General features: G+C 34.2%; 2 protein-coding genes across 3 annotated transcripts in view; both read left to right on the top strand.

Annotated features, from left to right (window-relative positions):
• LOC136806586 (dyslexia-associated protein KIAA0319-like protein) overlaps nucleotides 1-8,535 on the top strand; it is a 66,557-nt gene extending 58,022 nt beyond the window's left edge. The window contains exon 20 of one of the 2 annotated variants that reach the window (XM_067063177.1): nucleotides 7,913-8,535. In XM_067063177.1, the coding sequence (XP_066919278.1) occupies nucleotides 7,913-8,055 (143 nt within the window). In that variant the 3' untranslated portion in view covers nucleotides 8,056-8,535. The remainder of the gene's footprint in view (nucleotides 1-7,912) is intronic. The other variant, XM_067063176.1, reaches the window with a different exon arrangement.
• Nucleotides 8,536-10,524: 1,989 nt separating this feature from the next.
• On the top strand, nucleotides 10,525-12,339 carry LOC136806585 (uncharacterized). Its single transcript, XM_067063175.1, has 2 exons — nucleotides 10,525-10,718; nucleotides 10,922-12,339. Exons 1-2 carry the CDS (start codon nucleotides 10,595-10,597, stop codon nucleotides 11,296-11,298), a joined length of 501 nt encoding a protein of 166 aa, XP_066919276.1. The 5' UTR covers nucleotides 10,525-10,594; the 3' UTR covers nucleotides 11,299-12,339.
• Nucleotides 12,340-13,854: the final 1,515 nt, after the last annotated feature.

The raw sequence follows: 13,854 nt of genomic DNA, 5'->3' as shown, positions 1-13,854 counted from the left end.
AAACTTAGGACAAATGAATCTGGACGCGCGTGCCTTTTTTGGTTATCTTAGTGCTGGTTCAAGTGTTATATGTATGTTTTTAAAGCCCAAGCCAAGGGAGTTTGATTTCCTAAACTACGATTGACGTTAGATCAACTCACTTTGAAGAAATACTGGATAACGCATGATCAGCAATTTAGGTTGTTTATTTGTGTTCTTCATCATTTATCAAACAAATGAATTATTAGTGATTCAACAACCCTGGTTAAACACACCAGCTCTATCTACGTTGTTAAATTTGCAAACTTGCGATTTCGGTTTCCACAGAATGTAAATTTGTAGTTCTTTGCATGATAACCGCTTGATGGTTTGTTCTCCTGCTGAGCTAACAAGATATAGATCAATATTTGACATGAGGAAGGCTTTTCTGCTCGAGAGTCTTTTTTTCGGTCCTTACGTATCATGCGTTGTAAACGTGATTAAGGTTTTTCAGCATGTAAACAGTTTGATAAAATACATTCGCCCATCCAGCTTAAGCAAATCTAGAATTAAATTGCAGTTCCGTAGAATATGGATTTCATGAAGAAATAATAGGGCCTCTAAATAGCATTATTGGCCATCAGTCTTTTTTTGTCAGTTTTTAAGTTATGCACTCGGAACTGGTTCCAAAGGCCTAAAAATTGTATCTAACCAGCCCTCAACTAAAATCTTATGAAAAGTTCCGATTTTTCTTTTCGGTTAAGAAGATTACTTCAGTTACATTTTTCGCGTTCCATTAGAAGATAATCTTCGGTTTAATCTGAACTTTTTTTCGGCCTCACAAAATATTATTTTTCCAAGTGAACCATGTGCTAAACCTTTCTTAAGACGTTCGACATTTTGAGGTTTGGCCAGGCTATCACGTGAAATTTTAAGGCTTTTAACAAGCTCTCAGAGATGTCATTTTATTCTAGCAGTGGTATGCATGACTTTTCAGAGCGTCTGTTCCTGTTTAGAGAAGATTTCTAGCTTTGCTTCCGTCATAATAGACTTTTGGTCTACCTATATTTACCCAGAGAGCTTGACTTACTAAATATGTTTGTAAAAAACTGTAAAACTGTATTCTTTATGTTCGAATTGAAATTTTTGCAAAGTTTCTCTCTTGAAATATATGTGAAAAGCCCATTATGGTGTGTTTTGCAACCCTTGAACTCAATCAAAAATATGTACGATCAGAATATTAAGATGAGGTCCTTATAACTCTCTTGTTACAAAGTTTATTTTACGTGAGACAACACTGCCATCTCGAATTACTAATTTGAAAATCTCTCAACTCACGCTAAAGGGATCAAATATCGCTCTATCAAAGTGAGGTCGTAAAGGGCCGATATTTCTCTGGCATTGGTTGAAAAAAAGACCTAGAAATCGACTCAACCTATCTTGCTCTAAACTATGTAATAAAGGATACTTGGCAATTGGAATAACAAAGTATTTGTCAGCTCAGTCACAACATAATTAGTAAGAAATTCAGTCAAAAGCTTCCAACTCTTTCCGGATGCAAGATATGTCTTAAAGGTCCACAATCGACAAATTCCTTCCAATATTGAAAGATCACTTTTTTAGGATTGCTTTCCTTGAGATGTTTCGAGAGAGATCTTGTTGTCAAGCTAGCGATAGGTTAGCACTAAGGCTAGATTAGTCTTGACAAGATGTTCAGTAAATAATTAAATTTGTACTAGGGCTAAACGAACAAAGTGGCGGACATAAGCTTAATCAAATTTGAACGTTCGAGCAGGGGTAATCAGTGCAATGATATAAACAGTTTATTTCCGCTCTTTGTTTTGAAAATCTGCTTACATTCACACTGTGTCCGCGTTCAGTTTTTAATATTTGATTTTCGTCAATTTAGAAAGCCGATTATTCAAAATGTCCCTTTAAATTAAAATGGTCGATACAGAGGAAACCCTCCATGCGAAAAACTGTGAAGCTTTTCGCCTCTTTGCCGCCATCTTGACGTGTCTGATCTCCCATTATTTTCCCTTCCATCAGCTGAGAAACAGCGACAAATTTTTAAAGAACGGGGTTTGCAATATCTTCTATCTACGTGTTAAGTTTCTTGTTAGAATATTGTAGACATCTTATGCTGTATGTACATCTTCTTTGTTGATCATCTTAAGACCAATGCAGAGAGCGGAGCTAGGTCGAATTCAAAGATTTCCCAGCTAGTCTGTGCCGTGATAAAAATCGCCAACGCCAACGGCGGTTGCCAAGAAATCTAAATCTTTATCGCTCATTCAATTGATTCCCAAGCTTTCTAGGGCAGCCTTTGTGGCTTCTAGAATACCAGAAAAGCGACTATTCAATGTGAAAGGAATTTCGTCGTTGGAATGGTTTGTAAGCTTTGATTTTTGGTGAACAGTTACAACCCAAAATTGGAATTGTCCTGCAGCACTTGTTATACTATACGCTTAGGGGTGCTCCTATAACTTCTTGTTCTTATAAGAGACTTTCTACGTTCCATCAATCTCTCGTGACTTTTTGTGTACATTTATATGAAGTCGCTATATATCGTGTAGCAGCAATAACTGCTATATAGGCTCAAATGAATGTAACGACAGAGTATGTTTTGAGGAAAACGTTTGCCAAATTAATTAAATGTATATCTATAGGACCCCATCACTGTTGGACTGGGAAAGAAACACGAAAATAGGTGTATTTTGAGTTCAAAAGGAAATTTATTGAAAAGAAAAACATTTTTTCACTCAGCTGATTACGAGCTGATTGTCAGATTTTTCGAAAATTTGGAAACCCCATTTCACCTTTTCACTCATGGGAATTATATGGTTTTCCTCTAACATTATTGCTGGTACTCTGCGGTTTTCTTTTATTTCTTAGGAAAACCCCTTGAATTGATGAAATAGGGGGTGTTTCTTTTATTCATAATCCCTTTTCACGAATTTGATAGGTGCTCGGGGTTTCCATATAACCCTTTCTTTGATAACTCCGAATTCATCAATAATTCAATTCGAGAATTTTAAAGGGGTTTTCCTTTACATGACTTTGGAAACCCCGAAATGTAATATCGTATGGTAGAATGACGTGTAAACTGATTCTGTGGCAGTATCTGAAAAAATGATATCAGTCTATTTGAATATACGATGTGTCATGAAGTTTTTTATGTTTTTTTTATGCATGAAAAACCTCATCCATTTTGCGTCATACATTGTGCATTTTCGTCTTTCTTTTCAAGAATTTTCAGTCCATCTTTAACATGTGGTTACGCATGCGGGCTTTGGTGCCGGTTGTCAAATCAAGGGATGCGGCATTTCTTAATAATTTCTCACTATTTACGTCTTTCTTGAGGCTGTTACCCTCATTCTGCTATCTTTAATCAGCTGTTCAGTGGTTAACTTCGCACTTAAACTCAAACTCAAGTAATCACTCCCTGTATCAACTTAGAAAATTGACAATTATTCAACTATACCAATTACGAGAAGTAAAAAATTATCACCTCTTTAATTATCAGTAAATTATCAAAGTAAATATCTAACACCTGCACATCTTTTGCGGCTTGTGGTGATGTAATTGCTTTACTTTGTACACCCGTTAGCAAATATATGATTGTAGACACTCTCCGTTTGAATTTCTTTGTTTGACGCCGGGGCCGTATCTGAGCGTTTGTGCTTTTTATAAGCCATGTCGGATATTTCACAATATCTTGTATTCCTATAGATACCGTCCAAAGTATAGCAATATAGTTTTTTTTTTCGTCAACAAACGAAGACCTATGCAAGTGGCTGGAAAACTTCAAAACTGTTTCTTTTTCCCTGTAATGTCTTGTCCCTACACCCCGTTTTAGACGTTATAAGTCTAACATTGATCCATATCTTAAGGGCTCTGACCATAGTCAGAAAATTGATTTTAGTATCTGAACATAAAAGTTATGTTTTAGATTCTTTAACACTTTTAACAAAGAATTGCCTTTATAAATTGCTTTTTAATCAAATCCCTTAAGAGTAATTAAGAATTTAATTGCAAAAATGACGTTATGAACTTTAAAAAGACGTTAATAATATGTTGCATCACCTTCTTTTATAAAAAGTGCTAAGTTTTAATGGGTAATTAACCTTTTTGTTTCGAACTTCTTTCAAACTGTCCGCAAAGAATTGAGCTATTCTAAATTTTGCTGAAAATCTTTCTAAAAAGATGTGTCAAAAGTTATGACTGTTTTTTTAAGCAAAATCCAGATGAAAAATTGATGAAAAACCACTATTTTGAAGATTTCGACACAAAGAAGCATTTACAAAAATTTTCCGCAAAAATTTTTATTGTTCGGTAAAAGATACACCATCTACAGCGAAAATTTTTTCAAAATGTTTTTTCTTCGCCGAAACTAAGCTCTTCAAAGTTGAAATACTCTTCCTCGCAAAAGTCTTCATTTTCTTCTTCATCAAACTTTTTCAATGCAATTTTTGAATTTTCAGATTCAGGAATAGTTTGTCTAACAGAAAATGTATAACATGCCATAGTTTTGTTGGTTACATCAGTCAGAAAACACATTTTAAACACGGCAATTATGAAAAATTCACTATGGTCAGAGCCCTTAACTTAGTCCTAATAAGATCTGTGTTAAGGTACGCTTGAGTATTCTGTAAGGGTTTCAACACAAGAGATCTTCGTTTATACTGCTCTGTCTTCTCTCTGTAACCTTTGATAAGGACCGTACCATCACACATTCTCGTGTTATTGCCAAAAGAAATATCTCTTCTAGCTCCAATTGCATAACAGCCTTCTCAAGTTATGTGATTTTTCATCTTTGCATTATAGTAGCACAAATGTCCATTCTGTTTTCTTCGAGTGTAATTGAAGCTTCTGTCATCACACTTTGGTCGATCGCTCTACTTCAGTTTTCATGCAACAAAATATTGTATAATTTCTAAACAATTCTTTAAGGAGAACTTAATCTGATGATTCTTTGAATCCTAGCCGGCACACAACGTTCTTTCAACGTTTATCTAACGTTCACAACATTCATAGAACGTAAGATGAATCTGTCAGCTGGTGGAAGGCTTGTTGAACTCTTTTCAAAGCCATATTGTCGAAAAAACCGAGCTAAAATTTGGGCTTCACGTACCTTATCGGAGAAAACTTCGTCGGGGAAAAATTCGTCACTTGCTGGTAGTTGGTAAACGCATTAAGGCCGGGGAAAATTTTCGTCGGGGAAAATATTCGTCACTTTTCCAAAATTTCGTCACTTTTCCCCGACGAAGTTTTCCCCGATAAGGTAATTTGTAAACGAAATGCCAGTAATGCTAGGCTGTAGTCATTTTTGCCAAGCGCGGTTGTTTAGATGCGTGCTTTTCAGATTAGACTGATTGAAATCGCAACTATTTTCATGGAGCGCATTAAGTATTTTGCATGCGTACCCTCATTAAAAGTGGATATCCGCTTGATTTCTCATATTGCCAAAAAATATTGCAGACGATTTCAACATTTTTCCAATTAAGGAAGAAATTAGTATCACCACAAATGACTGCTTCCAATTCCTACAGAATGCGTATTTGACTGGTCTGGAAAATGGTACGGGTAGTCCATGAGATATTACGTGGACGCTTTACTTTCTTGTGTTTTTGACACAGAGTTTCCGCGAGTAGTGGATTTTGTCGACAGCACGAACTTTTCCGATGACCTACCTAGCTTTTAGAAATATTCGCTGTAAAAGACATGTTTAGAGTAGAGAGTCCACATATGTTACAAAAATATATTCGATAAACTCAGGGGCTGATAAACTTGAATTTGATTCTCGCTGGCTTTACTTCGCTTGTTCTCGCTCCCTCACTTCTTATCACTTTTCAAGACAGCAGGTTTTTAAATAAATTTTTCGTTTTTATGATGGTTTATCTGATCAATAGAAATAGAAGTTATTTTTAACTTCACGCGATATCACTAAAGCACCTCATCGCTGTACTAATTTTTTGTAAGCACTAGCTAGGGAACTCTTTAACTCGGAGAGCTATGCATGAACTGATGTCCAGGCTTTTCCTGGGAAAGATGACAAGAGCGACCCCTTTCCTGAAGGGCTCAACAATCTAAATTCATGCGTTTACAGGGAGGGGGTAAACTGAAAATAGTTCCGTTTTTGCGGTCAGTTAGATCGCGAAAGCTAAACTAGTCATAGGCGTAGCGTATTCTGACGAAAATGGTATGCTGTATTACTTTTGCAGTCATTTTGTCATCGAGGAGAGGTCGTTTTCCACTGAGTGAATATTTAAAAGTGCTCTCTCTGGTTTTCTGGGAGGAAAATGCTTTCGGCTGAAAACGTTTTACAATACTTTAACGCAGGTTGTTTGATTTGTGAACAAGAAGCACTAAGTGCAAGGTCTTCTCTCTGAAAAATGTTCTTACAACGAGGAAATCATTTCACATCTTCGGGCACGCGAACATCGATTTACTAAAACACGTCAAAATATGAAAATAAAACATTTGAACAAGAGTTTCGAATTGATCATTTACCACAGTTTACAGTCACGAACGTTTTCATTTCGTTTCATATTCTTTCCTTTTATTATTTGACTATTTCATAATTCATAAAAATCGCGTGCTGCCTCTTTAAGGACACACCCCCTGTGGCTTTTGAGGGGTTTTCACTTCGTTTTTGATGCGAAACGTCTGAGTTGCGTTTCTTTATGATTTTCTTTTTTGTTAACGTTTCATTTTCGCACCTCGTAGTTTGAGCTGCTTACAATTTGTGGTTTACGAGCTAGCTAACTAAACTAGTTCTTTGTGAGATTCTTTTCGCCGTAAAAAAAATTACCACCCTTTTGAAGCTGCATTTGAAAACGCGTTCGAATCGTTCGTTCCAAATAAATAAGATCAAAGAAATGCGCCACATTTTTCTTTGAAGATTCGGTACACAGAGCACGCAACAAAAGATCAGAAAAAGCCGAATAATATATAATAATAAAGAGCCACAAATGTACAAAACGTAATATTTTCGATTTTCGTCACACAGTTACGATTTATGCAGAAAATGAGTAAAAAGATTTATTATTCCTCGCTGTTCGATCGATCACGTACTGCTTCGAAAAACTTGATTGCCCTCGCAAATTTTTGTACACATTGTCTGTATGATATCTTGTTATTGTAGTGTAGTTCAAATACGCCCTGCGATGATAATAAATTCTATGCAGTGGAAACCCCTTTTTCAACATTACATCATCTTACATCTTGTCTAGAACGATTCTTTTGGATACATACAGTATGGAATATTCTAGCCTAGCAAGAGTTCAACGTTCAACAGTGTTTCCTTGGATGAAGAAATTTTTTCTCCTCTTCCAAGCTTCTAAAATTACATCATTTTGCATATTCTGATTAAATCATATTTTCTGGAAATCGAAAGTTTTTGATAACATCATAAAAGAATTTTGTGAAACATTGCATCAGCTCACTCAGCTAAAGTTGCTGAGAAACGCAGAAAAATAAAAAATCGCACTATGTCCACCGGGAATTTCCCTAATTCCAAACGAAGGTGTAGGTTTTTTTAAAAAGAATTTGCTGCTGTTTGCAAAAAGTTGAAAATGAAAGTTCGGTCGGAAAAAGAAAAAAAATGCGCTTTGGTTCATATCTTTAGGGGGTTATGAGTAACATTGAAAAATAATTTGCATGCACAAAAACACATTAAAAAGTGCACATTCGACGTTTCAAAATACATCAATATTTTTTACTTTTTGTCTTGCGTCGAATGACAAGATTTCTGGAATATGACCCTACGTACTTGTTCATTTGTCTCAAAATTGTATTTTCCTCGTTATTCTCCTAAGACTCTTCTTTCCTTTATTTCAACCAACCAAACTAGCTCAAGTCCCTTGAATAAAAACCAGGGGCTGTAAAATTACAAAAATATATTGAAAAAGGCTTTCCTTCTGACGGTTTCCTTCTCTCTTCTATTTTTCAGACAAATTCACGGCGAACAGTTTGACTTTTTCCGATACCGACGATAAAAGTGACGACACGACGGTCTTTGATAAGAAACAACGGCATCGAAATGGTGGTCTTTCCAATTCCAAACTTCAGAAATATATGGACCGTGCTTTCTAGACCTAAATCACATTCCCAGCTGACACAACCGTCTGACTAATAACGTCAATGTAACATCTACAACATCATTTAAAGTTGAGTACACTCGCGGTTATGATTGAATTTGTGTCAGACTTTTTGTGCCATCGCCAAAATTCCTCAATCGCCAACATTACGTTAAGTGGATTGAATTTCGCGATTTTCACCTTCTTTAGAAATGAGCTGAAAAATGATTTATTCGCGAAACTTTGTTTCGGAAAATTTGGATACTCGAAACATTTTCCAATTTAAGGTGTACATAAACATTGGATCAGGATTTGGATTTTATCAACTCCTATCGTAATTTATCATTTTTATCGATCCCCGTAATCAATGTATGTATATAGGTTTTTAGGGTCAAGAACTTTGGAAATTTGTGTTTTTTTTGAAGACACTGTTTTCTCTTAATTATCAATTTCGTGTTTTAGTTAGTCAACTTTAGACAATATTTTCATGTCGCAGGGATTATAAAACTACTAAAGCCTTTTAGCAGACAAATTGAGCCTTTTTCTTCCAAAGAACAAGCTTTATAATTTCAATGCCAACAAATTAGATTATCGTAGTGAGTGTATAATGAAGATAGCATTTACGGAAATCTGTAACTAAAACCAAGATTATTTCAAATTGCCACATAAAGGGAGGTGTGTCTGTGTTCTTTTAACCTGAAAGATAATTCTAAGGATAATTGATTTCTATAGCAAGAGATTTTATTCGTCATAATAACCTTGCTTTAGCAACTACGTGTAACTTTGATCTCCAAGAGTACCATTCTAAACTTGTTGGATTCAATTTTAAATCCTGACGGCAAGGCATTTCATTTTTCTGGCAAAATAATTACTATGTATATCAATTTACAATTTAAATATCATAACTCAATTTAGAAAATAGTACGAACATTAGAATTTTGTTATAATTCCATGGTAATCCATAAACACTTTAACTTTGTAATTTTGACCAATTTTTTTAGACCGGTATTATTTATTATTTGGTATATAACTTTTTTTTTTGGAATTAGGTAAAACGAAAGTTACAAAGAATCTTGATTGAAAAAATGACTAATCAACTATCACAATGTCATTAAAATTATTAACCCTCCAAAAATCCCCATTGGAAGTGAAAGCAGGATAAAGATCAACGAGTCCATTTCAAAAGTCCCACGTCACACCAACTCTGATATACAATGATCTCATCAGTCTTTCTGGCCATAAAAACTAGGTTCCAAAACAAAACGATCTTATCCATGCTGAGCCAATTTCTTCATCTTTTTTGAAGAGATCTTCTTTCGCAAAATCACTGAGGCCAATATCATTGAAGGGTTCGTCCTCGTAATCTGTCACTTGCTCGTAAAGAGCTGAAATGAGAAACAAAATAGAATTACATCATAACTTCAGAATAGTATCATATTCGAGGTGTGATATTTTTTGGGGCCAAAAATTGGGGAAAATGATCTCTGTTACAAAATTGATAGCACTTACTTTTGTCAAGAAAGCGTCTAGCTGTCGTGTATAATCTGCCAAATCGAAGTAAACAAATGATCTGATAGACTAGTGTCCTATTTCCCACTTGAATAAAAAACAAAACGGCAAGGAACGGTGTGCACGAGATGAGGTCTAGAGTGAATCCTAGCATACTCCACGCTGCAATATAAAAAGCCTCAATGTATCGATTGACAGCTATAACTTGAATGCTTTGATAAAATCTGATGAATAAACTCATAGAAGCATCGGTGAATATGATCAGGTCGAAATAACTGTTTAAAAGGAGGAGATAGAAGTCTTTCTCGAGGTCGTACCATGTACAGAGACTGAAAGACATGACCGAAAGTAGTCCATAGAAAATATCCCATGATGGACCAAAAACTCGACGAAAGTAACATGGCAAAGAGAGATCGTATTGACTCAATGCCAGAGGTTTTGATATTTTGTAAACTGTCGCCATATTTGTTTATTTTGTTGCAATGTTGCAATGTGTTGCATTTTTGTTTCATTTTGCCGAATCGAACAAAAAACATTCGAATTTTCTGGACAAAATGGGGCATGCCAAGTCTAGACAAAAAAATCTGAAAATCGTCAAGAAGTTTTACAGTTTTAGAAGTTTTCAAAAATATTTAACATCAAGAGGTTGAAATATTGATGAAATGTTCTAACTCGTCCATCTAGATTTTTCCATCTATTTCCTGTTTTTTTCTGCTCCAGCTCGTGTAACAAGACCTGCCTGATTTTGTCAAGAAAGAATGTACTGAGAGGAAACCCGTATTCAAAGGAAAACCCGAAATCTAATTAAGGAATCAAAACAAGGCGAAAGGAAAGCCCTTTAAAGCGAAGTTTTGTTTACAAAAATAATAAAGTGAGCTATTTGATTGGTCGAGAGCGCACAATAGAGATTAGAACCCAGCTGACTTTCATTTTTCTGAAATCAATAAATAGAAATTTCTCGATCAAAACAACACCATTCACTGCAAGACCTCGGAGAAGACACAGCAACGTCACAACACTTCTAAATCTTTCACATTCACTTCAAAATGCTCAGCAGCAAAGTTCTGATCATTTCAGCCATAACTGGTACCCACGGGCCAGATCAGGCAGAACAAGTCAACATTGTCCTTAGACATTTAACTGCAAGAGGCAACGACGTTATTTTATATGGTAAGAGTTACTAACTTTTTGATGTCTTTTTTCATCATTCATTTGAACTTGTTATGCAAGTCGTTTCTAAATTATGCTGAGCTTTCTTATCTTAAGTTTTTTGATTTCATTTCATACATTTCACTTATTTTTCTTGCAATTATAATTTGATTCACAATTTTCGTAGAATTTTTTTAAATTTTCATTCTTTTTTTTCTCTTCAGATTTTTCTGCTGCTAACAACGAACAATATGACATTGAAATGTTAAAGAAACAGTTAAATACAAGTGGTATGGTTGAAAGTGTTGATGCTATCGTATTAATCACCGACGAATATTGCGCTTATCTTACTCAAGTACTTCAAGGACTTTTCAAAGTTAACTCCAAAAAATTAAAACGATCCAGCAACGTCTGGTTCCATAATGGAGTTTGTTGTACAATTTTAGGAGGATCAGTCAAAAAATCAAGAGTAGCGAAACAATTATGGGAAGTTTTCTCAGAACAAAATGAACTTGATTTAACCGATATTTTTCCTTATGGATCGCCAAGATCTTACGTTTTGGACTATACCAAGGAGACCGCACAACCAACAGTAGTATGAACATTCATTTGATGGTGATATTCTATAACAGAGCGGAGTTTTGGTATGGTTGAAGTACTTCAAATGGCTGTCAATTTGGGGCTCTTTGAAATTGTTGCTGTTAATAATCTGGCTGTATATCAGCATTTTCTCGTGTTATTCTAAAGGACGTCAAAAAGAATAAAAATCAAAACAAAAAACAATGTTGATAGATTTAACATGGTATTTTAAATAATAATGGTAAATTTACAGCAGTAGTTTAAAGCTAGGTATTAATGAGATTGATTTTTAAGCCACTTAGCCCTGAAAAGACTCACATGATTTGATGATATTAAAACTCTTCTCCGATTATCAATTTTAAGATTTTTAAAGTCTGATTTGTTTTTTGAAAAATAGGCTGCTTTGCAGTAATCTTATGTATATTTATTGTAAATAAAGACGAAAGATAGTGAAACTATATTTTTTATAGTAAAAATTATGTTCTTAATTTTTTTCGAATTTCAAACTAAAAAAAAGCATCCTAGGGGCTTTTTTTGTTTATTTTTAGCCCAAAATTTTGTTTCTTTTGTTACATATTTTTTTGTATATATCATATTTTTACGTTGAAATTTCTGTTTATAGTTTTTTATAAGAAGTTGAGAGAGAGCTGAAAATAATTTTTTTTAAACTGAACAAATTCGTTAGCAAAGGGTCCACTCCTGGTCGAGATATCCTTTGGCAGGTTTTTGAAATTTTTTTATCGCAGAGCTCTATCGTTGAATTTTTTGTGTTACACTTTTGAGAGAAAGCTATCAAACAGAAATTCATCTCCTCTGACTTTTTTGTCCTTCAAAAAAAATGTAAATAGTTGTATATAAGAAGAGGAAAAGAGCTGCAAAGTTTGTACATAGCTTTTCAAAGTAAAAGGATTCTTTTTAACATCGTGTTTTAAACGGTTCATAGCTTCAAACCTTTCCAGAAAGTTATTGTAAAGAAAACGAGTGTGAGAGAAATGAAAAATATCAAAAAAGAAAAATAATGTTTTTTAAAAAGCAAATAAATGAAATAATCATCACAAAAAGATATTATTATCTTGTTGATTCTTCTCTTATCCCCTCTTCAAACCTTTCTTGAGGTGAATATTGGCTCATCAAAGGTAGAAACAGTGAGAAATCCCTTTTTCTTTTGCAAAAAGAGCTCTAATATTTATTTTCCAGCTCTGCAGATTGTGAACATTTCGACCCTCTTTACCATTCAAAAAATATTCCAAGTTTGTAAACATAAGCGAACTTGGATGTATTATTAAAATCTTTGTTTTTCATCGTTTTGTATATTAAATATTTGATATGAAATTTGAGCTTAAAAAACACCTGAGATGGGGCAGGCCGTGTGTGCAATAAAAGGAGTATTGTTTTGAAAACCTCTTGGCTCCACTCACAAGATTTGATTTATGTTTTTGAGCACTTCTTGTTTGCACTGACGTCAATCGTCACGGTTGATTGAATTTCGTTCAAAACAATAAATTATAATTTATGCATTTTAATTTTATTGCACGTATGCGTTAATTACGCATAAATTTATTGGAAAATTTGTTAATTAAATTATGCAGGGATCATTTGAAAAGATACAAGGTAAAAATAGAAGCCAGGGAATCTATAGGCTGCTTGTAGAGGCCTGCGATTCATACAAGGGAATCTAATTTTGTGCTATTTTAGGATATCCTCATTTTGAGGGAAGTCCACCCGGAAAAAATCAACAAATCATAAAACCTGTCCAAAGCGCTAAAACCGCCGGAAAAAATCCTACGAGTTACCACAAGGAGGTGTTTGACTTGAAAGTTCTATTTCAGAAAGAAGAAAAAAATATTTTCAAAATATGTTGAAAAAAGGGCAGCCTATGCAAGGTAGGAAATTTCCTATTTATAGCCCAATTTGTGATGTACCCCCTCTAAAGCCTAAAAAAGGTACTGAAGTCTGAATTGAATCCAAGATTGGGATGATTTGATCTATTCATATTAATTGAATGAAATTCTCCATTTATTAACCTCAGTGGTACCTGTAAGAAAAATTGATTTTACGGTCTCATGTAATCGCATGTAATAACAAAATGTTCAACCAAACTCGTCCCAGCCCCTTATGTAGTGCACTCTGGGATACGAGGATGATTTTCAACCGAATTCTATTATTTTGTTTTCTCAAATTTGAAGATAATATACACGTTTTTTTATAAGAACATCCAAAATTTTTGAAGCCTTCGAATGTTCTTAACTTTTTTTAGTTTTTTTAGCACCTTTTAATGTTAACTAACATATTTTTATTTTCAAAATGCCTTAAAATGTTGTTCTTAACATATATATATTATTAACATATCATTTTGCCATCTTATTTTTCTTTATAGTTTGCTCTTATAAAAAACGTATACACGTTTTTTTTTATAAGAACAAACTACATAAGAACATAAGGCTTCGAGGCCCAAAAATTTAAGAACATTCTAAGAATATTCTAAGGCTTTGCAGACTTAAAAAAAATGCATTTTCTTAAGAAATTACATCAAAATGCTCAAAAAATGCTGAAAATAAGAACATTTTAAGAACATTTT

The sequence above is a fragment of the Clytia hemisphaerica genome, unplaced genomic scaffold (assembly GCF_902728285.1).
Source record: "Clytia hemisphaerica strain Z4C2 unplaced genomic scaffold, Clytia hemisphaerica genome assembly, whole genome shotgun sequence".
NCBI lineage: Eukaryota > Metazoa > Cnidaria > Hydrozoa > Leptothecata > Clytiidae > Clytia > Clytia hemisphaerica.
This window is presented reverse-complemented; position numbering and strand designations above follow the sequence as displayed.